General features: G+C 43.0%; 1 protein-coding gene across 1 annotated transcript in view; it reads right to left on the bottom strand.

The window, feature by feature from the left end:
- The window catches only part of ABHD12 (abhydrolase domain containing 12, lysophospholipase), a 47459-nt gene extending 22073 nt beyond the window's left edge, over positions 1-25386 (bottom strand). Inside the window, exons 1-3 of the mRNA XM_050895234.1 lie at positions 25230-25386; positions 5255-5379; positions 1064-1169 (exon numbers count right to left, since the gene is read on the bottom strand). Coding sequence (XP_050751191.1) covers positions 1064-1169; positions 5255-5379; positions 25230-25375 — 377 coding nt within the window. The 5' untranslated portion in view covers positions 25376-25386. The remainder of the gene's footprint in view (positions 1-1063; positions 1170-5254; positions 5380-25229) is intronic.
- Positions 25387-25771: the final 385 nt, after the last annotated feature.

Genomic DNA, 25771 nt, shown 5'->3' with positions numbered 1-25771 from the left:
TTCACGTAAAGTGAAGGAACCATCTTTATGTAGCAGGATATCATTGTCCCATTCAAAAGGTCACATACCCTCAAGTGAAAAGAAAATCTCTACTGTGTTAGTGGACACATACAAGTTACACACACACACACACAGCTGAAAACACCAAACCCTACAGCTTACAGATCTAACATCACTGGCTGTATTAAGGAACAGCCCCCTTCCCTCCACACCTGACATGGTGTCTAGCCTTTTTTTCAGGTGTTCGCTGCTCTTGCATATATATTCAAACTGCAGGCCCTTCTTTTTCTTCAAAGCTAGCAGAAACTTTTCTGTGGCTTTGAAACTTCTGATGTTCAGACACAACAGAAAGTAATCATGAGAAATAGATGCAGAAGCTGGTTTGAGCTGGTGTAATAATACGGCAAGTACTGAAAGCAGACCTTTTTAGACAGAGAACCAGTCATCTGAGCTGATGCTGGGTAACAAAGAGCTAAAATGAATTGCCCTTGCCTGGGACCAGAAAATCTTCTTCGTGAGGAAGGAATGACAAGTGAGCTCTGACACTGTCACTTGTTTTGTTAAGAGAGTAAACCGCGTGTTCTGTTCTCACCCACTCTCCAAACCTTACATATGTTTTATACACAGAATATTCTTCCTCCTACTCTGAACACTTTGATCCTGTTTTCCTATCTTCCCCCACATTTATTTCGCAAAACAAAACATGAACAGCAGTTGAATGACAAAACTTCTCACTAAGACGCAAGGGCGTCTCATCTGATATGGAGGTATGACCTTTGTAGCAATGCAGACCTGTAACCTTTATGATTCCAAACTATGAAGTTTCTCTGAATGCACAGGTTGTCCAATTGTGTTTCATGAATTACTGATCTGAGTTCAGATGAGCTCCAGAGATTTGCATACTTTTCAACATGAACTCGGTCACTTGGCAGAGGAAAACATCCACAAATCAGGGCAGGCAATGGTTGTCACATGCACGGCAAAAATACTGGACAGGCAACACTGAGAACAAAAAGAAGGATAAAGATGCACAGCACATACTGCACAGAACAGGCTTCCTTACCAGACTCCAATGGTTACATCCTCCTCTGGCTGCAGGTAATAATTACAGGTGTGGTTTAAACCTTGATCCTGTGGTCTTTTCAAGTCAATGAAATATGGGACCCTCACTGAAATACAAAAAAAGAAAAAGGGAAAAAAAAAGAAACAGAATATGAAACCTTTTAATTTTTACCTTTATTTTCTTACAAAACTGCTTTACCAAGGCACTGGAGAGCTGTACAAACTGGTCCACTGTGCTGGGAAGACCTTATTCTTTTTGTGTGGAAGGATGAACTGGCTATAGCTGTGACTAAAATATGAACATCAAAGAGAGCAAGGTAAAAAGACACAAGCAACCATCAAAAAAACAGGGAGCAGGCTAAAATTAAGAGGTGGGGGAGACAGACAAAGCTTCCCGTGACACACATTTAACCATCTCTGCCCAGTCTGCATTGTAAGTCTCCCAGACACAAGATAGTCACTCCTGCTACGTCAATGGGGTGGGTTAGCTGATTTGGCAAACCTTTTACTGTTTGCATTGTAGCTGTAACGGAAGTTAGTGATGGGACAAACTCCCTGGGATAAAGGGTACATCTCAGAGCTGTAATGTGTTTCAGGATGACGTGGTTTCAGCCTCTATAATACAACAATCTAAAGAAGATACTGCATTATAGTAGCAGACACTACATTGCTCTTGTCCTGTAAGAGTAAGATAAATTGTGCTAAATGCTGTCCTCCTGAGCCTTTGAGGAGGATATGCATTTTGTTAGCCCACTCTCCAAAGACTATCAAATAATTGCCATATCTCCCAGACACTGCAGCATTTAAAAGAGATCATGTTAGGCCAGAAACTTCATCTCTTCAGGAAGAGATCCCTGAAAACAAAATCATTACACCTCAACTCACTCTTCCAAATGTTTTATGTTCCCCAACTTATACAACACACAGTTGTTCGTTGCTTGTTATATTCAATGATTCAAACATGAGCAACATCAGGAAAGTCAAACATCAAACATTTTCAGCATTTTGTTTTCCATTGCTTGGTTCACAAGCTACATCTTACAGACGCTGTGCAATGTGCTAAATGAGGGGATGTGCTTAGTCTAAATGCTTCCTTTTCCACCACCAATGCTGTATGGCCTCTCTAGGCAGCCTCTGACACACCCAATACCAAGAGAGACGCTACAGAGATCTACTGACAGCATCGAGCAGTTTTAAGGACTCTCTTCTCCCAATGATTCAGGCTTTTCCAATAAACTTGAGCTCCACTCCAGCAGAACCAGGAAGTCTGTCTCCTTGAAATTTAGTGACATCGCAATTAACATACCAAAGTTTTTGTGCTACTGACCCCCAAAGAAGCACTGATAATGCTGACAGTCTGTGCTGGTTTTGGCTGGGATAGATTTAATTTTCTTCATAGTAGCTAGTTTGGGGCTATGTTTTGGATTTGTGCTGGAAACAGTGTTGATAATACAGGGATGTTTTAGTTATTGCTAAGCAGTGCTTACACAGAGTCAAGGCCTTTTCTGCTTCTCACACCACCCCACCAGTGAGTAGCCTGGGGGCGCACAAGAAGTTGAGGGGGGACACAGCCAGGACAGCTGACCCCAACTGACCAAAGGGATATTCCATACCACATGATGTCATGCTCAGCATATAAAACTGGGGGAAGAAGGAGGAAGGGGGGGACATTCAGAGTGATGGTGCTTGTCTTCCCAAGTAACCATTACACGCGATGGAGCCCTGCTTTCCTGGAGACGGCTGAACACCTGCCTGCCGATAGCAAGTGCTGAATGAATTCCTTGTTTTGCTTTGCTTGCGCATGTGGCTTTTGCTTTACCTATTAAACTGTCTTTATCTCAACCCATGAGTTTTCTCACTTTCACTCTTCCAATTCTCTCCCCCATCCCACTGGGGTGGAGTGAGCGAGCAGCTGTGTGGTGCTTAGTTGCCAGCTGGGGTTAAACCATGACACAGTCAAATCTCACTTCACTTACCCCCCCCAAAATCACTAAACATTCCACAAACATGAAAACCAAGGCAGACAACAGCTGATGTTAACCTGACAAATCTGGCCCCTTAGACTGCAAATCTATACCTGTGCAAGTCTATTTGCTCTTATGCAAAAGCATGTGGAAGAGTCCCAGACAAAGCATGCACACCACCAGAGATCCGCTGGGGCACTGTGCTGTCACCGCAGAACTCGGCGACGCTCTCACAAGGGTGGCGGATCCTCCAAGAGGATGGCAAGTTCTGCAGTCGAGCTCTGGACAGGCGCACAAGTCACTTCTAGCAGTGTTCTGGGAAAATTATTCAACTTCTCTGTGCCTTGATTTTTCCATTTGCCAAATCTGTTACGACTTTCTTGCCAGATTTTGTATTATAAAGATACGAACAGGAACAGAAGAATGTTAGTGATGGGGGCCAGGTAAGCATCTACCTCAAAGCAAGAGAAAAATATAGAAGTACAGGCAATTTTTATGTATGGCATTTATCACTGGGATGGTCCATCTATTCTACACACACAAACAGATCGTCGTCATCATCATCATATACGCATACATCACATGGAGATTTAGCACATCAAGGGTTTTTTAGCGACATGTTTCAGAGCTATTTGGTATCACTTGCAACACATCACATGACAAAAATCACACGATTTTTTAATCATACTGATACACTAAATCTGATCTAGTCTGTATTTATGTTTCGAGAAACCTCAGTTTTCTGAAGACTTGCAGTGGAGACAGCTTGATATCTCTACCCATATGCCCATGTATCTTATAACCTGGAATAAAAGTCTGTCCACATGAACAAATCCAGATGTTGGTGCGGTTACTAACAGTGGGAGCATGGCTATTGATTCATCTTTAACGATCTCGAGAAACAAATGGAAGCACTTTCTCCTGAAGCTCTGTGCTACTATTTTGGAAGCAAATCCCAAACTACACAAAAGGAGGAGAAAAAGATGGCTGAAGAGTAGCAATTTATACTCAGAAGGTTAAAAAACAGTATGACAGGGCAAACCCTACACCACTCCTCTGAAGGAGAAATGTCGCTCTCCAGTAGAGAAGAATTACTCAAACATGCCAATGTACTTCTAATAAGTGTGTTAGAATGCACTTTGTATTAAGGTAAATAGTTTTTCATGGGAGTACTGTCACAAGTAAAATCTGACTGCCATTATATAATGCAGCAGGAACAACACTGCAGTGATATTATTGCAAGTACTAGTGCAAGAAAACGTTATGGGACAATTATTCCGGTCACTTGGGAACGAGTAGAGGTAGGAACTTCACGGAGACCTAACAAAGCTCTGCAAGGGCAAATTAAAATCAGCACTGAAAAAGCAAGGTAATGAATATGGAAGTAACCTGCATTATTTACGTTACCCAGCTGTCAGTTCTGACAATCAAGGCACAAGAGCTGGCCCACACATATGCACGCTTCAAAGTGACCATGATCCAAGGTGTTAGAATATACAGAGCATGCAATGAAAATGACAGAAGTTATATAAAAGCAACATATCCATAGTTGGTCCTTCTAGCTTCTACAATCACAGGAAGATATTTTTCAAAACTTCATTACAAAACACAAGTGAGATTTAAAGACAAATTTAGATTGCAAAGAAGTATCTCTTTTACAGTGATGCTCCATTGTTTTCCATCCTGTGGATGCTCAGGCTTCCCTGGGCAACCTGGGAGCTGAGCCAGCTCACCAGACGCACTGTACCACCAGTTTGACCAAATGCAAAGGCTAAACAGACACAAGGAAAACATTCAGTCTGACTGCATGAACAGGCCTCTTCTGTTCCAACCAGAATATTCTCCTAAAATGCTTTCAGGTGAAGAGTCACTGCCTGGAAAACAATTCACTGGATTTAATTTCACTCACTTGCTGTCTATTCATGCAACTTTGTTGAACCCTTCAGAAAAATGCATTCAACATATTGCACAGTTTTCCTGAAGGAGACCCTTTCAGCTGAAAGCTGGCTTCAGTTTGGTCACTGTATTTATATAAAGACATACTACAAAGACCACTAGGGCCACAGAGAATGCTTTCCAAACCATAGTTTGGAGAACTTACCACCTGTGAAAGTTCATATCCTTCACAAGCTGTACACATGCAGGGTGGAAGTGAAGGCAGACAAATGAAAGATAAAGACACTACTCCCCTTTACCCCTCACCCATCCCAACAGACTGTGTCACTTACCAAAGTTTAGGAAGACCAGCTTTGCCTGAATAGCAGGGCAAAGTTTTACTAGAAATGGAATGGCTATGTACACTCCCAGCAACCAGACTATTAACTTCCGCAATCGAAACCATAATCCGTATCGCCTGTATAAAAGGGAAAAAAAAAAAAAAAAAAAAAAGAGAGAGAAAGACAGACCTGAATACAGCAGGAATTTTATGAAGCAATTTTCACAACAATCTGCGTGCTTGGTGTATTTGAAAACCTGGTCATTTACTCTTTAAATAAAACTAACTTTAAACAGTTTATGTAGGCTCAGTTGTTTGAGAGAAGCAGAAGTAACTAAACTGTCAGCTGATGATATGCAGCTTAGAAAAAGGGAATTGAAACTCCCCACTGATTACGTTTTAAAACACTCTGTAACAACGGCTTTTTCTGCTGATTTAACAGATTTCAGGATCTCTAGAAATGCATACCACATTTGTCTCCAAAAAGTAGCCTGACTGCACTTCCCATTTAAATCACTATCAGCAAGATTTTGTTCAGTTAGATTTTCACATATTTGTAACTGTGTGATAAAATTACACATGATCTCATGTACAGACTGGAGCAGACATTCTGCCTTGTCCAGCTAAAAGGGTTCATACCTCTCAACACCCTGGAAAGCAAGTCTTTCTAAGTTATAAAACATTATGAAATTTCTTATCTGCAGCATCATTCTCTATGAGTCCAGACTGAATTTGGAACAATTGCCCCAACACTTTATTTCTATTTTCTCCTAAGTATTCTGATTGGGAAGAGTAAGCTACAAAAAAAACCCAAACCAACAACACCCAAAAAAAACCCAAACCCCCAACAATCGAAGGATCACAGAGCAGGTAGTTAAGCAATTTTTCTCAAAATATACTTTATTGCCTCAGAATAATTACCACATACACACTCATATGCATATACATATATGCATGTACATAAAGGTATACTTCTAATGATCTAGTTGATTAACATTTTATGGGCAGAAACACTGAGGCCCTCAACTACCATTGCAATCAAGAACTAAAATGCATGTAAACCCTTCAGGCAACACAACTTTCTTTGCTTTCCAGCAGACAGTCTCAAGCAGGAACGATGTTGCATGCCCCTGAGCAACCAGTTCTTGGTATCGGGAACGGCCAGCAGCTGAAAGCAGAGATCATTTTTTCCAAGACGCATGAAATTATTAATCTCCCATTTGGCAATTTTAGGAGCTGACACACTGAACTTGCTCCACACTAGTGCTAAGAGGGTTTGAACACTGTCAGCTAGCTGAAACTATCAAATAGAGAGCCTGGAGACCTCTTTTTTTAAGCATTTCTATAAGAAATACCAGTGTACAGACAGAACTGGGATGGAAATAGTTTAATCATGCACCAAAACCTTCAAGACCTCAACAGCTTTTGTAGCCCTAGGCTAAAGCCAAGACTCTCAGAAACAGTTTTTCAGCACAGTGAAAAAGGAGACACTCCAACCCCTCCACTCAAGTAAGTTTTTGGCATGATTGCTAGGGTACTCACAACAGAGCTCTCCTGGGGGACTTTCGCATATACCAGGATTTCAGTCTTACAGAAAAAACCCACCTGTTTAGAAAGGCACCAGAGTCAGGTCTGAACTCCTCCAGGCACAACCAGAGCACATCAAAACACACGCTCTTCAGACGTCTGGGTTGCAAAAGCACTTAGCATGACCCAGCTGCGAGCTGGAACCAGGAACAGAAAACACTGAAGACGACATTGTCCGAGTAATGCTGTCAGAGCTCAGGAATTATTTCATTTTCTCTTTTTCAGAGACTGAACCGAGAGATCCCTTCCTTTGCTCTGGTACCCCATGCCAAATGCTAATTGGTAACATGACATTTATACCTCATCTCCACGGAGATGTCTACTTAAAATGCAACCAGGGCAAAGCCTCTATCCATCAACAAACAGCTTCTCTTCTCCAAGACAATGTGCTGAAGTACAGACATTGTAAAATTATCAGGTAAGTCTTTAGTGAGCAATTTAGCTAAATTAAACTGCTCTTGCTCTGCAGAAAAGCTATTTCAGGAAACAAATGCCCTGCACAGGGAGCTTTTGGTGTGCTCAGGCAAAAGCAGCAGCAACATACTTTTCACCCCCTTTTCACCAGGAAACTCAGTCAGTCTTGGATGCAAAATACAAGTGAGTTAGAGAACGAGCAGCTGCAAACTGAAGACACTGAAGAATATCATAAACAGATTTCCGGGAACAAAAAGAGTAATGTCTAAAAAAAAAAAAACAAAACAGCAACAAAAAAACCCCACACCAACCCAAAACACCCAGCGCCTAGTCACCCCAAAAATCAAAAAAAATCCCCACTGACATCACATTTTCTCCCTTCATTCACCAAAGGCTTTTGCCCAACTTCTGGGTTCTGTCCAAACACAGGCAAAATCTGAAGTAGTTTTTGCTTCACGCAGGTTTCTGAAGTGGATGTGAAAAATATATTCTCTCTCCAGACATACTTACATCTGAAAGAAGAAAGTCTTTCCTGCAAGTGTGACATCAGAAACGGAAAATTTTCCTGGTAATTTACACCTGGACAAAGGTCCTCTATTCACTCAGAACAAGCATATTTTGCATTTGGGCAGACAGTATTTGGCCGGCGAGGAGGAGCTGGGGGTCCTCTCACGACAGCTTCTCCCGAGCGTGCTATCTTTGCTCTACCAGCACCAAGAGAACTGCAGGCACTAACATCCTTCATCTCACCATGGAAAACAACTGCCAAACTAAGATTTAAATACTGTACTGTTACACAAAAGGGATTTCAACCCATGGTCCACAATCACAGTGTGTTTGCAAAGAGCAACCGAGGCAAGCAAATTTACTACGGGCATCTTTCAATTCACAGTATCAGTGTTCCTCCCTCCTCTCCAGCAAACTCAGGAGGTTTCGTGAACAGAGAGTGTCCAACGACCACACTGCTGTGGCACATTCTGCATACAGATTCAGATTAAAATAATTTCCCCTGGAGAGCACCTGAATCACTTCTGCGTCAGAAGTACGCCAGAAGAACGCCAGAAGAGTTTCCATTAGGATCTCCTTATCAGCTGTGCTACAAGGTTGAAAGAGCAGGCCAAGGGTGAAACAAGAGACTGGTATCATCAGAGCTGCAGTCGAGCAAGAACAAAATTTATCAAAAACACACACACGTTGGGCTTGCAGTCTCAAAAGGACCTACAGACAAATGCATATACAGCCCACATGGCCTTTGTCATCTAGCAGAGGCAACGGTAACACAAAGTGCTCACAGACACCCAAGTACGAGACTACGTTTGTTCAGCGAATGCTGTTTCTCTGGCTTGCTCTGGTGTCCCTCAAATCATCAGCTGTTCAAACCGCAAACTGGCAATCCTTTCCTGGCAGGAATTCAGAGCACGGGATGTGGAGAGCCAAGACCATTTTCATTCCTGGTCACACAAAGTACCTCCTGATTACCAGGTGACAAAAGTTACTTTAAAAGTGGTAGAGGAAGAAATAAACAACATGAATAAAGGCATAACAAGAACACGTTCTCCCACTTTTCTAACAGAAAACATTAAAAAAAAAATCAATACATCCCCCCCTACACACAAGGATCAAGAGCGTAACAATCAGGAGGTAGATGAAGACATGGGCAAAGGATTCAAAAAACTGAGGGTCAAAGGGAATTTAAAGGACTGGGATGAATTTCTTTGAGTAAACAGAGTTGTACCCAAACCAACCTATTCTACAACCTGGAAACTGCAACTGAGCCCCAATCACACAGGGGCATGCAGAAACAACACAGCAGCCACAGACAGGGCAGGACAGCCCACACATCAAGTCACTGGCAAGCCTTCCAGCCTTCCTTGCTTTAAATAAGAGATGGTTTCTAGCCCAGGTAGGATCTTAAAAGCACTCATCTTCCCTTCCTACAGGAAGCCTGGACAGTGGTGTTGCACAGGGCTCCTCCTTCTTACAGGTCCTGAAGGGTGAAAGGATCACCCAATCTTTCTTCTCCCTCCACACAGGCAATTTGAGCCACCCAAGCTGATTAATCTTTTGTGTCATTTCACTTGTTCCCTGCCAAGAAAATAAAAAAGAAAAAGGAAAAAACCTATCAGCCTTCCAACTGTGTGAAAGCATATTCAGAGAGAGCCTCTCAGCTCCTGAATGGGAGTTCACAGGCAGGTGGCAGGTCTCATCTCCACTCCGAAATGTTACCAGCAGCTTTTGGACAGCTTGGGCAGTGACATGCAAAGTAATTTTCCACTACAAGATTAATATAGGTCGTCTTCTCCTCTGGTTTGCTGCAAAACATGCTTTATGTGCAGCCAAATGCAAACTGAAAAGATGCTAATGTCAAAGGGTTTGTCCCCTCCTGGTGTCTGTGCACAGTTAACGAAGCTGCATAGGCAAATAGGCAACCATGTGATTCTTTTATTTCGGGCCCAACCATGCAGAATTCTCCTCAATGAAATGTCTGCAGTCAAGCCTTAATTCTGCTTCACTGGAAGCACTGTATAGAGAGCAGGGAGGTTGAATTATAGAAAATTCATCCAATCCTGAAAACAGATCTTCCCCCGAATTTGTGAAAGCCAGTGGGAACACAGCAGTATCTGCCAGAACTCTTAGCATCTGAGGGACTGATCCCTCCCTTTGGCATTAGGATCCTTTTTAACAGGATCAGTTCACTGCAAAACAACTCAAAAAAAAAAAATCAAAGGCCCCAAACTCATCTTGCTATTAAGCAATCATCTAAAAAAACCATAAACCACAATCCTGGAAACAAGACACAAATGTAAAGGCATTACTAGGTTTTTTTCCAAGTTTGCTTCCTAAAACAACCCCAAAAAATCATGGACATAAATTGCATGGGTATCTGCATCCTCAGAGACTTTTAGTTTCAACCAATTCCTAAAAATCTTTGCTCTTGGAAAGATCTGAAAAACAAGAAGATAATTAGCTCTACCAGCTTCCTTTGCCATCTCCTACAAAAAATTCCTTAAAATCTTGAATCCCTTGCTCTTTCTGAAGAAATATTCTAGTCTCTCTCCCGAAAACTAAACTGCAGTATAGTATCATCACTTCAGCACTTCTTCCAAAGAATGAAGATACTGTATTGCAAAGAGCCATGCAGAGCATATTTTTACAAGGGTAAAGGACTTGACGAGACAGAAAAGGTTGGGTATCTATTTGTTCTTTGACAGCCTCTATAATTCAAGTACAAATCTATCTGCACATAAAACCAAGCATTAACAGTAAAAGTTGTTAAATCTGTTACCAGAAAGTATCAGTCAATTAATAAAAGGTAAATTTCCATTCTATGCCATCAAAGGTACAGAAGATGCAACAGGCAAATTCATAGCTGATCCTATGGCTTTCATCACTGTAGCATCCAAAATGTTCATCATTCAACTTAAGAAAAACATCTGAAATCGGGGACTATTTTAGTCATGTCATAGATACATGAACAGTAAAGAGGTTATAAGAGATCCCGAGAAGTCACCCAGTCCATTCCCTTATCCTACAAAGCACATACTACCTAAAACAGTTGTCTGCTTAAGTCCACCCACCAACTCCTGGCAAAGTGCAACAGCCCACACTTCATGCATGTCCCTCTGGTGATGCAGAGCTGAGCTAGACAAACTAAAGTTCTCCAGGTTCACACAACAAATCAGACTAGCTGACTTCTCACCAAACAGTGATTTTTCCTAGAAAAAGAGAATGGTACCAGAGCACTTCAAAAGCTGAATAAAGATTTACCCAGTAGGCAGAGATAGAAAAAGCTATCCAAATCTCAAAATCCAGCTAACCTACTAAATGGTCGTATTTACACCAATGAGAAAGTGGGGAAGGGGGGGTGAATAAAACACTAAGCACACCTTCTTAAATATTGGCCTTAAAAAGCTAGGATGGAGCAAGGCATTCAAGCCTTCACCAGCAGAGAGCCAGCCCAGGAAAAGGTACTCCACTCCATAGTTCCCACTTAGCCTACTTAAGTTTGACTGTACCCAGGAGCAAACAGTTGGGATGTTCCACTATTTCTCTTTTAATTAAAAGACAAATTAACAGGAATAATGGGCTTAATAAGGCAGTGGAAAGGCAACTAATTTAAAGCCTACGGGTTTTCATAAAAAAAGACAGAAAAGAAAGGCAAGCTGAGGTTTTTTTGAGAATGTTTTCAAACATGCAAGCTCCACCGTGCAGGTTCCTCAGAACATATGACAGTTTATTTTTTAAACAGACACACTACCAACAGTGATGGAAAGTGAAGGTGTCCCAACAGAGGCAAAAGCTCAAAAACCAGCATTGACAAGGAGATGTCAGTACAACCATAAAACCTTTTGAGTTAGCATTTGGCAGGAAATTCAAACTGTTCTAACCATAGAAAAACACTGCCAGCTACTGAAATTTATTCTTTTCTTTGCTGCTATTATAGCAAAAAAATGCTTTCTTCCTTTTTTTTTTGCTGAATAATATGTTGTATTTCTAAAGCACAGCAGAAAGCTATCATAAGCACTAGCTTATTTCTCTGTTCATAGCAGTATCACAGAAAGACAGTGAAAGCTGCATACACAGCTCCAGAGAAGTGCTGCATGTTAGCAAACAGAACCAGAATATTTTGTCTACATGCTAACCAGCACTTTCAGTATCACACCCCTTATTTTCCATTAACAATGTCCCATGTAACATCAATCAAATGCCTACTGATGCTGCCTTCAGTTAGGCCTACTGGATTTCTGTGATCTTTAAAAAAATCCCCCCACATCACCTTTGAGTCAGAGAAGTTACCTAAGTTCATTTGACAAGCTCTACATGGGTGAACTATGCAGTTTATCCCACTTCCCATTCATTTCCATACCTATGCGGCCTGAAGTTGGCAAACTATAACGTGGCCACAAAAGAAAATTCATCCTAGGAAAGACCTGAACCTACATCATAGTGGATACATGCAAATACATAGAAAATTAGCTTTTCAAATTCATCAGTTTGTAGAGATGGTTTAGCAGTTGTGGTAGAAAAGTCTGTCCAAAGAAGCAGCCTCCAGGACCTTTTCTTTTGGCAGTGGCATCAGCTTATAGAGACTGTACAACTGCTGTCTTAGACACATTCCCAATGTCCTTTCCCTCCCTTCATTGCAAACTGCCTATTCCCAAGCTCTTCCCAAAGGCTTACTTATCCATTTCAGCCCCAAAACAAGCTGTTGCCTACAGGGCATCTCCTTTTGGCTGAGGTAAGAGCTTCAGGCAGCTTCCAACCATCTGAACGCAGATGAGGTTTGAAATTTTAAGCCCCCAAATTCCCCCAGTCCACCACTTCATTACCTAGCTCCCCTCTTACAGCCCAGACTCTCACTTAGACTGCTTCTGTGCCTCCTTCTGATTAATATCAAGTGATTAAACATTAACCTAAAACAATAAACAGCAAGAAGGAAGCCATCTAGCCAGTCATTTACATGAACTCAGGTCTGTCTCTCCAAGAGATATAACTGCAAAGTAAAGGACAGCATCTCAATGAATTGGGTTTTTCAGAAGGGGCCAGCAAGCTCCAGCTATTGAGACCTTAATAACCACATTTCAGCTTGTGGAATAAGGAAAGACCTTGGGTGGGACCTACAAGAATCAAGACCCTGGTACAGCAAGAGGGAGAAATGCGGCATCAGCACTCAGGGTAAGGGGAAGAGGAAGGCACTGCTGATCAGTCAGTCGATAGCAATGAAATTCCAGGGAGGGTCATGCAGGGACTCAGAGCGCGGGGGGGGGGGGGGGGGGGGGCGCGGGGCAGGAAACGAAGTCCATAAATTGAGGGAAAGGCAAGTTAGAGTACAATGTTAATGAGAAGAAATAATGGAGCAGCCTGCAGGTAATGTACAGGCCTTTGGCAATGCAACATGTTTGCAAAAAGCAAAGCAAACGAAGCAAGGTAGGGAAAGGCTCACACAAGCATTTACACACCCCACAGGACAGGGACACGGGAGCTACATCTAACTTTTCCCCCCTTGAGCATCCCGCCCCTTTCCAATGCTGTGCCTTGGGCTCTCCTCTTCACAACCATCGCCTAAGCTGACTACTCCTGAAAGGCAGTAACAACACCACTTGTCTAATTAAATCACTGTAAGTATTGGCACTTCCTTTGAAGAACAAGAGCTTCAAACATCAGTCTTGATAACTTGCATTCTAATTGCATGAAATCTACATATCTGTCACAGACCAGGAGACAAGAACGAGCTGAACATTCAGCAATACAGCACTGATTTATTTAAAATGTATACTGACAGCATGGCCTAAGTGACAGCTATGTTACTTCTCAATACTTAGGTAAAATGGTATTGGCATTAGTGTGAGTTGTGTGTGACAAGATTAACCTGAAAGCTATGTTTGAAGAAGAAAGGAGTAGATGCTTCTGTTATTTTAAGTAGCAAACAATGAATAACTATATCCTAGGCAACTGAACAATTGACTTTTGGGACAGAAAAGCAGGCTTGGGGATTAGGGTTTTAAGGTTGTTGACTTGCCTTCAATGCATCTTCTGCAGCAGCCATTTAGGCTGCACCAGAACCTTTCCAGTGTGAACCATTTGTTTAAATTCTAAGAATATGCTTTCTCCAGAGCTCCCCAGCAATGCTGCTGACACTACTCAAATCTGAAGTCACCCACACTAGATTTTAGTCGAGCTTGGCATTGAGATACTACTGTGGTGCAAGTACACTGCCTCCACAGTGTTTACCGAATTCTTAAGTTTTCCACTCATTTCACAGCTGACAGCTGGTTTATATTAAAGGCACAGCCCTCTCACTAGTCCACAAGCTGGGGAACACAAAGCTGTCTGCAAATGAAAGAGGAAAAAACAGAACATAAACACAAAAAGACTGAAACAGCACCAGAAGTGCAAAACAGGAGCTTGAGACCAGCTGAGTCGGATTTTTACTGAAGCAGTACAGCTCATTTCTCTCCATCACTCTCCTTCACGAGGAGAAATATCAGGGTGCACAAGCAAAGGTTCAAGAGCAGAACCAATTTAGACATGTAATACTCCACCACAGTTCCTAACTGCCGTTTAACATAAAGCCACTTACTTGTCTGTTGAATGCACACCATAACTGACAAAGCATACAGTACGGCCAAGCCAGTTCCCCTACCACCACTTAAAACTTGTTAACATGCTGTAAATCCACCAGACTTGCATGCATGTGTTAGTTAACCTTGCAGCAGTAACAGGAATCCATAGATTCAGACTCTGTTCCTATGGATACACGTGTATGAACAGGTCCGTATTTCCAAGCTGCACAACTTTGTGAACATGAAATCTTCTTTTCACACAGTAGTTTCTGTGAGACAGCCACCAGCCACACAGCTTGAGAATTACCACTACTGGCAGGCTCTGTAGCTCTGGCTCTGTTTTAAACCACCTGAGCAAAAGTCTCATTTGTGTATTGTAGACCTTTTTCCTTTTAAATGCATGAAGATGGTAGTCTTATATTTGTCCAACTGAGACAGCTCTGCTTTTGCTGGCAGAGATCAGAAGCCATTCCTCCTTGGAAGCCTGAAGGAAAAAAAAAATGCTTTTGTGTTAGCAGTGATACTGCCACCTTTTAGATGCAGAACACATCATTAGTAATACATTTTCATTACAATGAACCAATAGTTCCCTGTTAGAGGCATACAAGGAAACAAGAACATTAAACAATGCCAAAACATTACATATGCTGACTGTCAGTCGAGCAGAGTTACATTTAGCTGGCAGTCACAGTGCCCTCTGTAATTGTGACCTGTTTAAAAAGGGAGGCTTAATGAACAGTGCATGGCCATAAAGCAACAGCTGTGGTTAAAGAACAGGTGTATGAACAGACCCAGAACTGCTATCAGCCTCTGACATACCTTGAACAGGGGGCTATTTTTCATAAAGCCAGGAAGGTTAATCCATTCCTGCTTTCATCTGCGCTTTATTCAGGGATTCCAGCTTTAGCTATCATCTCGTTGAGGAAACAATGCCAAAAGGACAAAGGCTTGAAAAACTAATGACAATTAAAACTAGAGCCTTCGCTAATACTACAAAACTCTGAAGAGCCAAGCCAGAAAACACATACTTAAAGAAGGTGAAAAGCAGGTGTTGGAGTTTCTACTTAACTGCACAGAAACAGAACATTTTGCAGCACTGTATATCAGCCTGCCACAAAGTTTAAAGTGAAATGCGGTCCCTACTCCGGTAGTCAAAAAGGGGAAAAGAATGCTTTACTAGACACAGCACAAAGCTATCAGAAACCGAAAGAAAAGGTTATTCGCTGCATTTCTGCTGGATCTGCAAGGACAAGAGAATGGGATATTTCCAATGATTGTGTCCAATTCACAGTTGTCATATTCAGCAGTATAAAACTGACATTGTCAGCTTTACTCCTGCTTCCTAAAGCTGCTCTGAAACTAATCAAAACTTTACAAAAAGTGAGATAGGATTGCTTTAGGGGAGAAAACAGAGCCAGGCTTCCCTTCCTGGGGATGCCAAAGAAGTCTAAAAATCTACTCGATTCTTAAACATCTTGCACACACTTCCCTCCACAAGCAAGGACGCTGCAACCTGGAAGCCCTGACTCCAAAGCTCCAGTTACATCACCCTCATTTGTGTAGGCTTCTCTGACTCAGAAAAGTCACCCCAGGGGAAGCTTTACTGCCGGGGGAAGGCAAATCAGCCTCTAGATAGGGTAAATGCATTTACTGTTCTCTGCTCTGAGCTTGCATATATCCCACTGGAAGGTACTCTTCCAAGAGGGTTTTTTTTCAGTTACACCACACAAAGTCCTTTATTCTGCACACCTTTAGTAACAAGAGAGACGAGGCTCCACACGACCTCATTGCACTTATTATTCAGCACCAATCTCTTTTGCAAGAAGAATTAACCAGCATTTTAAGTGGATACAAATTTGATTTTAACATAACCATTCATGTCCAGAACAGCAGCACAGATACTACAGGAAAGAATGTTTGAAATCTCAGCTACCCTTCTTCATCCTGTGCCTGATGTACAAGAAGCATACTATAAGTGAAAGGCAGAGCCCACATTTTGGCGTACCCATCAGTTCAGAGGCTGAGAAGGAACACCAGCTCTTGCTATTCACACATCGCCCCTACTAAAACACAAGAGGGAGGTAACCAAAGAACACCGTTCTCTTCCCAAGCATGATATGAGAAAAAAACTCTGGGCTTAAGAGATGTTAAAAGAGGATTTCTATACTCTGTTATCTGTGCTTAAAGCCATTCAGCATCCATTCAGACATGGCAGTTACTGGAAAAAAGTGAAACTGGCCAGTCTATCAGGGGGGAGGGTTTTTATTTTTATTTTTAAAATAAGCTCCACAAAGATTGAACTACTTGCACCACTCAATCCTATATGCCCTCCACTGTAAGGTTTTACTTCAGCTATTTGCTAGATTCAGAAGACAACTTCGATGCCCAGGGTTTTCATGCTCTTCTTTCGATTTCTAAAATTCTCTTTCTGTGGTTTGATAGATTGTTTTGAACAAGGAGAGACCAGCTGTGGGACTTACCTCAAATATTTTCAAGTGTTTGTGTTTTAAAAGTTAATCTTCTAGTCTAACAATCTTTTTTATTGCTCTACTACTCAGTAAGAGTTACAATGTTGAAATAAATCTGGGTTAAACAAACACTTTGATTTGGAAAGTAAACACAGACATCCTTCCTGTTAGCTCAGTTCAATAGTCATACTTTAAATGATCAAGGCACTTAGAGTCTAAAATTAGGAAATTCTACTTGCAAGTTTAAATTGTCTTCAATAAGGAAGAGGCAGATTTCTGAAGCTCAGTGTTGCACTGTTTTACCAACACTTACTGCTTTGAGAAAAAGAGATGCGTGCCAGCAAGGCAAAAGTGCAAAGCCTAGACCGCAGCTTACTCCTGGATAGGCGATATTTGTGCCAGGCCTGTGTGAAAGGACACATGACAGCTTGCAGAGGTGATTACCTAGAACAACTTCACTCTGTCACAGTTACCGTCCCACAGTTACAACCTCTACACTCTCCCCTGCCGCCCTGCCTTACCTCCAGCTACATCTAACCTGTGTTCTGGTGACCTTTTCACTATTTCAACAGCTGCCCCAGACTGCCGACTGCCCTATTCATCAGTCCTCGTCAACCCCCTCCTCCTCCCAGTTTTACCAACAGTAATTGTCTCATTGTTGGGATGGCTGATATACAAAATTATGCGCTCTTGAGCCCAAGCATCAATCCCAGGATAGCTCCCCAGTTGTTTCTCTCTCCACTGAGCCAGTTTTCAATACAGATAACATGCTCTCCATTTGCAATGCAAGCCCTTTCAATAAAATAAACTACATTACAAATTCAAGTGCTTTGGAGAAACAATTTTATTGCTGATGCTTTCATCAATCAGGCTGTAATCTTGACAAACCTGTCACATTTTACACTGAGACCTCCCTTCCACAGGGCAGATCTATTTCCATTAGTATACATATTTAGCTGTTAAACATTCTTCCCTTGAATTGCAAATTAACTCATACCATTAAAATTGCGTAGACTCCACCTCAGGCTAATGACTTTAAAGACTCCTAAGTCTCCTGTTACCCTTGTAATACACCAGAAGTACTTTCTTTTAATCTTCTTGTGGTACCGATTCAGTCACAGCTACACTAACATAGTGCTCTCACATTACAGCCTTAGCGAATCTCACTTGCTTACAATCACTCACTCAATGTCAGAAGCTGTCCACTACTGTAACACCAACAACATGACACTTAGATTGCAGCTACCCACTGAGTTTCCAAAACCCAGGGTTTTGTAAGGGAATTGCTGTAGAAGCCTATTTACTAATTTCACATCCTGGCATGATTACCAAAATAACCTGACCTGCCCTTCAGGCCTGGAAGTATAAAGTAACTTAGCTGTAGCCTCCTGAGAGGACATCACGGTGCCTTGCAAAGGAAACTGGACTCAGCAGGCAGGACTCTTCATCTACAGCAGAAGTCCTGCTTGAGTATACTGGGCCTCTTGCACATATCGCAGCAGTGGATTCTGGAGAGGAAATGATGCCACCATCATTAGTTTTAATGAAAACACCACAATGTTGTTTTCACCAAAAAGAAACACATATATATTGCATGCTGGAGAAAACCTACAGACTCGCTGTGATAACCTGTGACTGCATTTGCAGAGAACTAGATTCCTGGCTCAGCAAGTACATGTGCTTTATAGCATGAAAGCAAGTCATCCTCAAAAATTAGCTTGTCATAAGTAGACCATTGATCCTCCGTGTAAGTGAAAGCAGGCTGAAAATAGACATGGGAATACCAGAGGAAAAAAAGGATATCTAGAGGGAAAAGTGCATATGGGAACCTAAGACTTCTGCTGATGTTAGAAGCTTAGTTTAGCTGGTCATCCTATAGCACATCACACTGGCTGACAACCCAGCCCATGATTATACTCACTGATATGCCCAAAGGAATCTGTAGTGGCCAGTTGAGAAGAAAGGACAGAAAAGATTGTGACAACACCAAGAATACCCTGGTCTCCACAGATACCTTCACTCTAGAGGTGACTAGAAAGTCTTCTTGGTCCCAGGAGTTACCCAGGACCACCCCTACATTGGGAAGTTTAGGTATACTGAAACAAGCAGAGGTCTGCAATTCATACAGCCCCTAAGTAGAAAAGGACTTTATAGGAATCACAAAGTAGTAGCAATTAACACCGCCACAGTAATTAATTCAGGCATAAGCCATCAAAGCAGAGCAACTGAACCCAGGGACACGCATGATGTCAGAAGTATGGCACCGCAATGAAATAAGGAGTTCAAGTAGACCAACACTAAACTCAGTCATAACTAGAAGGCAAACTGTCTTCAGTCTGAAGCAAGCCTGCTCAAGCAGAGTTCTCTACGAGAAATATGGGGACTTGAGAAAACTGCTCAGAGACTATGAGACTGTAGGATGACATAACACAAAGCAGATGCAGCAGAAAAATGCCGTGCTCTATTACAGAAAATCCAGAGAGACTCATGGGAAAGTTGGACCCAAGGAAAGAAATTTTAGATCATACAGACAGGCCTGCAGGAGGATGCTAGGAGTCTCAAGAGATGCTTGAGAGAGTAAACCATGCCTGTTTAACACAAAAAACAAAGTCAGTGATGAACATGGTGAAAGAATATAGGCTTTAACAGTAACACAAGGCATAGCACTGTCAGCTACACATCAACATGATGGCCTCACAAATCAGTAAGTCCTTCAAAAAAAAAAATCCCAGATTAAAAAAACCACACTAATAAAACTAGTAACTCCCCACATTGCAGGGAGTCTTGCTATTTTTGCTGAATGAATTATATGTCTCTGAGAAAGAGGGAGGAGAAGATAAGCACAAGGAAAGAGAATTATAATGGCTGCAAAGACTGAACAAATTGGGAAGATGATGCAGAGACTGGACACCTAATGCCCCAAACTGGTAACTTGGGAGCAATTCAGAGGTACTCACTTAGCCATAAGCTGCCAAAATGGCTGACAATGCATGAGACAAACCAGGATTTAGACACAGCCACTGAGTTCCCATTCATAAAAAAAAATGAGAGTCAGACAGGTGTGGAAGTAATTACACAATCCCATTTTTGACAGATCTGAGCAAAATATTACTATGTATCCTCTTCAAGAGAATTGTAACTAAAAAAAACCCCAAAACCCCCACTACAAAAAAATCTCCACACAGAGCAAGCTGCTTTTACACATTTTACACAAATGAGGAACTGTGATTCAACCTGTACTTACTATGAAAGAAAGGACAAGCAAGTGACTGGAAACCATTTCACAGCTCCTTTGTGAACTTTGCTCAAAAACAACTATCAAGAACAAATGAAATAGTGGCAGCTACCCAGTAGGAAGGTGGAATTGGTGAAAAAGCTGCATGACTGATGAAATGTCTCTATACAAGCAGCACCTTTCCTCCTTGAAAGGAGAAAAATCACTAACAAGTAACTGATTTAACCTGAAGACAGCGATTAAGAGAGACAATAGCACAAAACTCACTTGGGGAAAAAATTCTTAAGGAAGATACTGACGAAAACTTGCAGGAGAACAATTCAGACTAAAATAACCATAAAAGACTGTGCAAATGCTTCTAGAAAAAGTAATATCAGGAAAAAAGAGGCTAGGCCTAGAGATAGTGGGGGGATGGGGGGGCGGGGAGACAGGACAGATAATAGACATGGCCAAGTTTTCAAGTTTTCTGTCAGAGGAAAGATATTGCTGCTTAAACCCAAAGAGACACACGAAGGCATGAAGCACTTTGGCTGCTGGGGCAGGATGGCACCAAGGGTCACCACACATCACATTCAACATGCCTGGGCACACTCACCATTCCAGTAAAATTCAGCCGCATCAGACGGAAAGATACCAGCAGACTGCTGCAGCCTCTTGTCTTCAGCACCTCACTGTATTTTCATAAAATACCCAGGAAAGGGTACCATAAAAGCAACGTTCTGTCTTTCAAGAGAAAGTACTAACTGAAAAAGCTGCACACAATGAACAAGGCGGCAAACATGAGTGACTACAATGTAACTGAAATTACACCAAATTGTAATATATTCAGACAAAAAAGATCTAGCTTGCAGGAGACACAGGCTAGACAGCCAGTGGAAGGGTGCCAAAAAACACACCTTGCAGGGACCTGTGCCAGGAATGGGGTCATAGGAGCAAAGATAGCCGAGGTAACTGAAGAGACAGCCTGAGGGACAGCAGGCTTCTCCAGCAATGCAGGAAGACCAAAGTATCAAGATACACAGCTTACACAAATGGGATTTGCAGCTCTTTGCTGCTTCACAGCATAGAGAGAGACAGAAACAAGTTTTAACATTTGCAGCAAACATGTTTGTAGCAGAATAGGGAATGGCAAAATTCATACTTCAGGTCTATAGTCTGACTGTTGATTGGGATTAATGAGGCACAGATAAGGACTAGGTCACAGAAGTGAAGGGTAATATACATGTGATCATTTGCCACAAGGATCAGGGCTCAGCAGAAATTATATAGGAGAATTTGCATTGCTATCAACGCCAGTATTAAGCTCACTTGATTTTCTTTATTCTCTATGCTCCCACATAAAGGTTTTCTATATCTAAGGCTGCTCAAATGCATTCCTCAGAACATCAGAGCCACTGACCACAAAAATCAGTCACAGCAACTACCCAAACCACAATGCTACCTTAGTAACCATCTAGCACTTAAACAGTCACCTGGAAAATGCATCATAACACAAATATTAGAGGAATGGCCATCCACACAAAACACGCATACCAGAAAAACCAAGCACTGCATGCTGCTTCTTTAGTACTGCATTATTGCATTTAATAGTTTCAGACAAAACATCTCAGTTCCTTTAAAAAAAAAAAAAATCGTTCACAGACTTTTAAAGTAGCTACTGGTAAAGTTCTTAGATAACCACCGTATTGTATTTTACTGCTACCTATGGAAGAAAAACGGAAATACCTATATTTGTTCCTTTCTGTTTGTAAACCACTTAAGAAAAGCCACACTGACTACAGTATGCACTAGCTGAAGCCACATAAATCTTATTTATCAGATATCCATCTTCGTTACACATACGTGCACACACACACTTTCTGTAACAGAGTAGTTCAAACACACAGCCACCTCTTCAGAATGAGTTTCAGCTCCTGGATGAATGAGCACAGTGTGATGATATGACTGAACCAAAACAGAGGGACAAATACAGTCCTAGTAAAATTAAAAAATACTGCTGAAAGAATAAACTGCTGCTGCTGGTAAGTCAATACTGTATTCTACAAACATCGCTTACATTTACAGTTATGGTGCTATTTAGCCTTTGCTGAGGAACTGGACGTGAACAGAAGGAGCCTTGCTGAGGAAGTGCGCACACAAGCTCTGCTGCTGCTCTACAGCCCTGGTCACTGCTGCAATTACAAACATCACTACCTCTGCAGCCCCCCGCGCTCCCAACCCACGGGATCTGCCACATGATCAGTCCTTGGCTGCAGAACTACTCAGTCACTTCAGGCTACTGTGGGGTCAGTCTGCTTTTCTAACCAGTAGTTTGTATCGTTTACAGAGAAAAGATGGAAACCCACATACTGAAGCCAAACATATGTGCTGTTTTCCCAAGCCTGCAGAGAGACTAAATAACAGCAGTACGAAATGCAGACAGCACCACTTCCCCTGAACACAGAATTAACAGCCACCAGAAATGCTGATTTTAACTATTTCATCAATGAGCATGCTGCTAAGAATAGTTTGCTGTGATACAAATCCCCAATTCCAGATATTATGCCACCTCCACCATCCCAGCAACTTTGCAGCAGAGTTTTCACCTCCTTACAGTTTCTGTGAGCTGGGGAGTAAAACTGTTGAAAACAACACCACAATCAAACACTAATTTTATATCCAGTAGTATAAGGAATGCTGCAATAACAGCATGACTTTCCATATTAAAATATGAGGATCTAGATGCTCATACAACAACTTGTTGGCCACATAACTGGCCACAGTCAGGGTACCCCCCAAGGGAGGTCCACTGTATACGTACCCTCTTCATGTTCTTCCTTAAACACCTGCTGCTGTCCGCTGCCAAAGGTGGGATACAGAGCTAGAAAGCTGTCTGACCTGACTCAAGGTGGTTGTTCTGAACAACAACCTGGGCATCTTACCGTCTTCTGCCTGGACCTCCCATTCCTGCACACTCAGATTCACACTTCAGCAGTGTATTTGTTATCCTGTAGAAAACATAATTGGAGGGTATTGGCAGACCCAGACATCTTGCCTGCAAACCACCGTCTGAAGGCTCACAAGGTGAGGAAGTCAAAGGAGGTCCACTGAAAGTCAGTAAGAAAGGCAGACAACCCAACCCAGGACAGCAGAAAAAACAACAGAAGTACAGAAGTGAATGATTGTTCCACTTAGCACTTTTACTCTGTTACAAACACACACCATTTTGGCAACACTGCGCAGGATAATCTACACAACTCTTTTTTAAAAAAAAAAAATATTCTTGAGATGTGGAAAAGGGAAAGTGAGTTCCAAACTTTCCTACAATGTCAAGAGTTTGAGAAACACTGCTGTATGGAATACAGTACCTGACCCACCCCCCCCACCCCCACCCCCCCCAAAAAAAAAAAAAGCCCAAAACGCATGTAGGACTTCAGGAATTTCTGAAACAGGATTCAAAGGCTCAACGTGGAGAAAAGTGAGGAAAATTTGCTGATCATTTTTAAATATGCAAATGGAGAAACAAATACAAGAAAACTTTCCACAGATGGGATGTGTTTTCCCTGCTTTTACCTTGGCCTTTACAATACTGTGTATCTAATAGCTGTGCTATGTCTGGTTTCCACAAAGTACCTGCCTGTCAGACATTCATAATGTTGAAGAAGTTAATGTCATCATTTGATTACCATTGATCTTAGAAGTTATCTACTCAGACAAATGGAATAAATATGCTGAATTTTAAAATGTTATAAAAGCAGAGCACTGACAGAGTCTGATCTATTGCACAGTCATTGAAATGGAGAGATCAACCCAGCGCCATTTTCAATTACCAGAAGCTTGTCATAACACAAACAGAACACTGACAACATCCCAAAGGTTTACCTCCAGGGCATAAAATTGAATAGCTATTACCCAATAAAAGAAATAACATTTTAAAGCCTCTGTCTTTGAACATGACAAAAATCCACGTCATGAACAGGAAAAAGTTATTTTCAAATGTTAATTTTGTCTATGAGAACAGAAAAATTCTCAGAAAATTTACCAGAGAAACAGCCACATTGGCCCATTTTCTAGAAATCCACTGATAAGCACTTTTTTTTTTTTAACAGGCTGCTGTATTCCTGAAGCACAGTAATTTGGCTTCAGCTACCCAAACCACACAGCTATTTTGATCATTAAATATTCTTCACACTTAGGAAACGCAGTCAAAGAAAAGCACTATACTGGTGTAGATGAAACTAAAAGATTGCATCTTTTCCTCCCTAGCCCTCTGCAACTGTGAGCCAGTCTTCGTTGTGTATTACATCTCCCTGAAATCTTGCACGAAGAAGGTTACAGCTTATAAGCAGCTTCTATTGTTACAGATTTTATTTTTTAAGAGGAACACATTTTCTCAGTATAAATATTTACAAAATGTTTAAAACATTAACACAATTACCAAAAAGCCACAGCTAAACTCTTTTCAATGGAGCCACGCATATAAGCTTCTCCTACCAACACCTAAATCTGATTCATTTGTAGGAAAGAGACCACTTTGACAGGCACTGGCTTCTTCCAAAAAAAAGACGCCCTACGTGCAGGCCCCTGCTCCTCCACATACACTCTCTGATGCAGAGGATTTTGTGCTAGCCGCTTTTTCCGGGCGAATGCCTGCCTATACCGAAGGGGGCTGGACAAAGCAACGCTCAGGTATGAAAATCAAATCCTTCCAGCCTTTGCTGGCCAGATCTGGGTCTGCAGGATCCGCTACCACCCCATTCTCTAGTTAGGTATTTGTACCGAGAACTCGAAAGCATCCGAGGGGACGGCACCTGCTCCCCCGGCACGCAAAAGCCAGGGAAGTGTAACCGCGGTGGGAAACATCCTGAATTCCCACGTACCTGTCTGCCCCCGGGGGCTCTTCGGCCACCGGCTGCTGCGGTGAGGGGGCGGGGGGGAAAAGGCCCTTTCCCTCTCCTTGCAAAACACAGCCCCGCTGCCACCGCCTCCCCCGCCACTCTCCCGCCCTGCCTCCGCCGTCCCCGCAACCAGGCTGAGGAGATGCCCAAGGCCCGCTCCCCGGCAGGCCCCCGGTGGTCCCCGCTGGGGAGGGGAGAGACGGTGCTGCGGCCGCAGGCCCCGCGGCTGGCGGGGGGGCCGAGGCCGGGAGTCTCTCCAGCGCGGGGCGGCGCGTTCCGCAGGGGCTGGGGGCGCGGGAGATAACAAAGCCCGGCGCAGGGACGCCACCACGGCGGCGCTCACCTGCCCAGCGGTCGCTTCATGCCCGTGTCGGCGGCGGCGGCAGGCAGGCGCAGGCTGTGCCTCAGGCTGCAGCCCTTGTCGAGGGGCGCGGGCGCGGCGGCGGCGCGCTCATGCTCCACCGTGACCGACTCGTTGCGTTTCCTCATGCCGGGGCGGCGGCGGCCCGGGGCGGCGGAGACAACAGGAGCGGCGCCGCGCACAGCCGCCGCTCGCCCTGCGCCGCGCTCGCGCCGCACCGCGCCGCGCCCCGCCGCGCCCCGCCCCGCCGGCACCCCCGCCAATCCCCGCCTCCAGAGCGGGCTCGCGACGAAGGCGCCGCTTGCCAGCACTTCAGAGGGACCTTGGCGCCATCTTTACTGCGGGCAAAAGCGCCTGCCGCAAAAGCGCCGGCCGCCATTTTGTTGGCGGCCAGAGGAGGGACGTCGACGCGCGGGCGAGGGGCGGTGGCGGGGGGGCTGTCCGTGTGCAGCACACTCGGCTTCAGGCCCTAGGGCATCGGGGCATCGGCCCTCCTGGGGCTGCCGGGGCACAACGGGTGTGGA

The sequence above is a fragment of the Gymnogyps californianus genome, chromosome 3, assembly GCF_018139145.2.
Source record: "Gymnogyps californianus isolate 813 chromosome 3, ASM1813914v2, whole genome shotgun sequence".
Lineage (NCBI taxonomy): Eukaryota > Metazoa > Chordata > Aves > Accipitriformes > Cathartidae > Gymnogyps > Gymnogyps californianus.
This window is presented reverse-complemented; position numbering and strand designations above follow the sequence as displayed.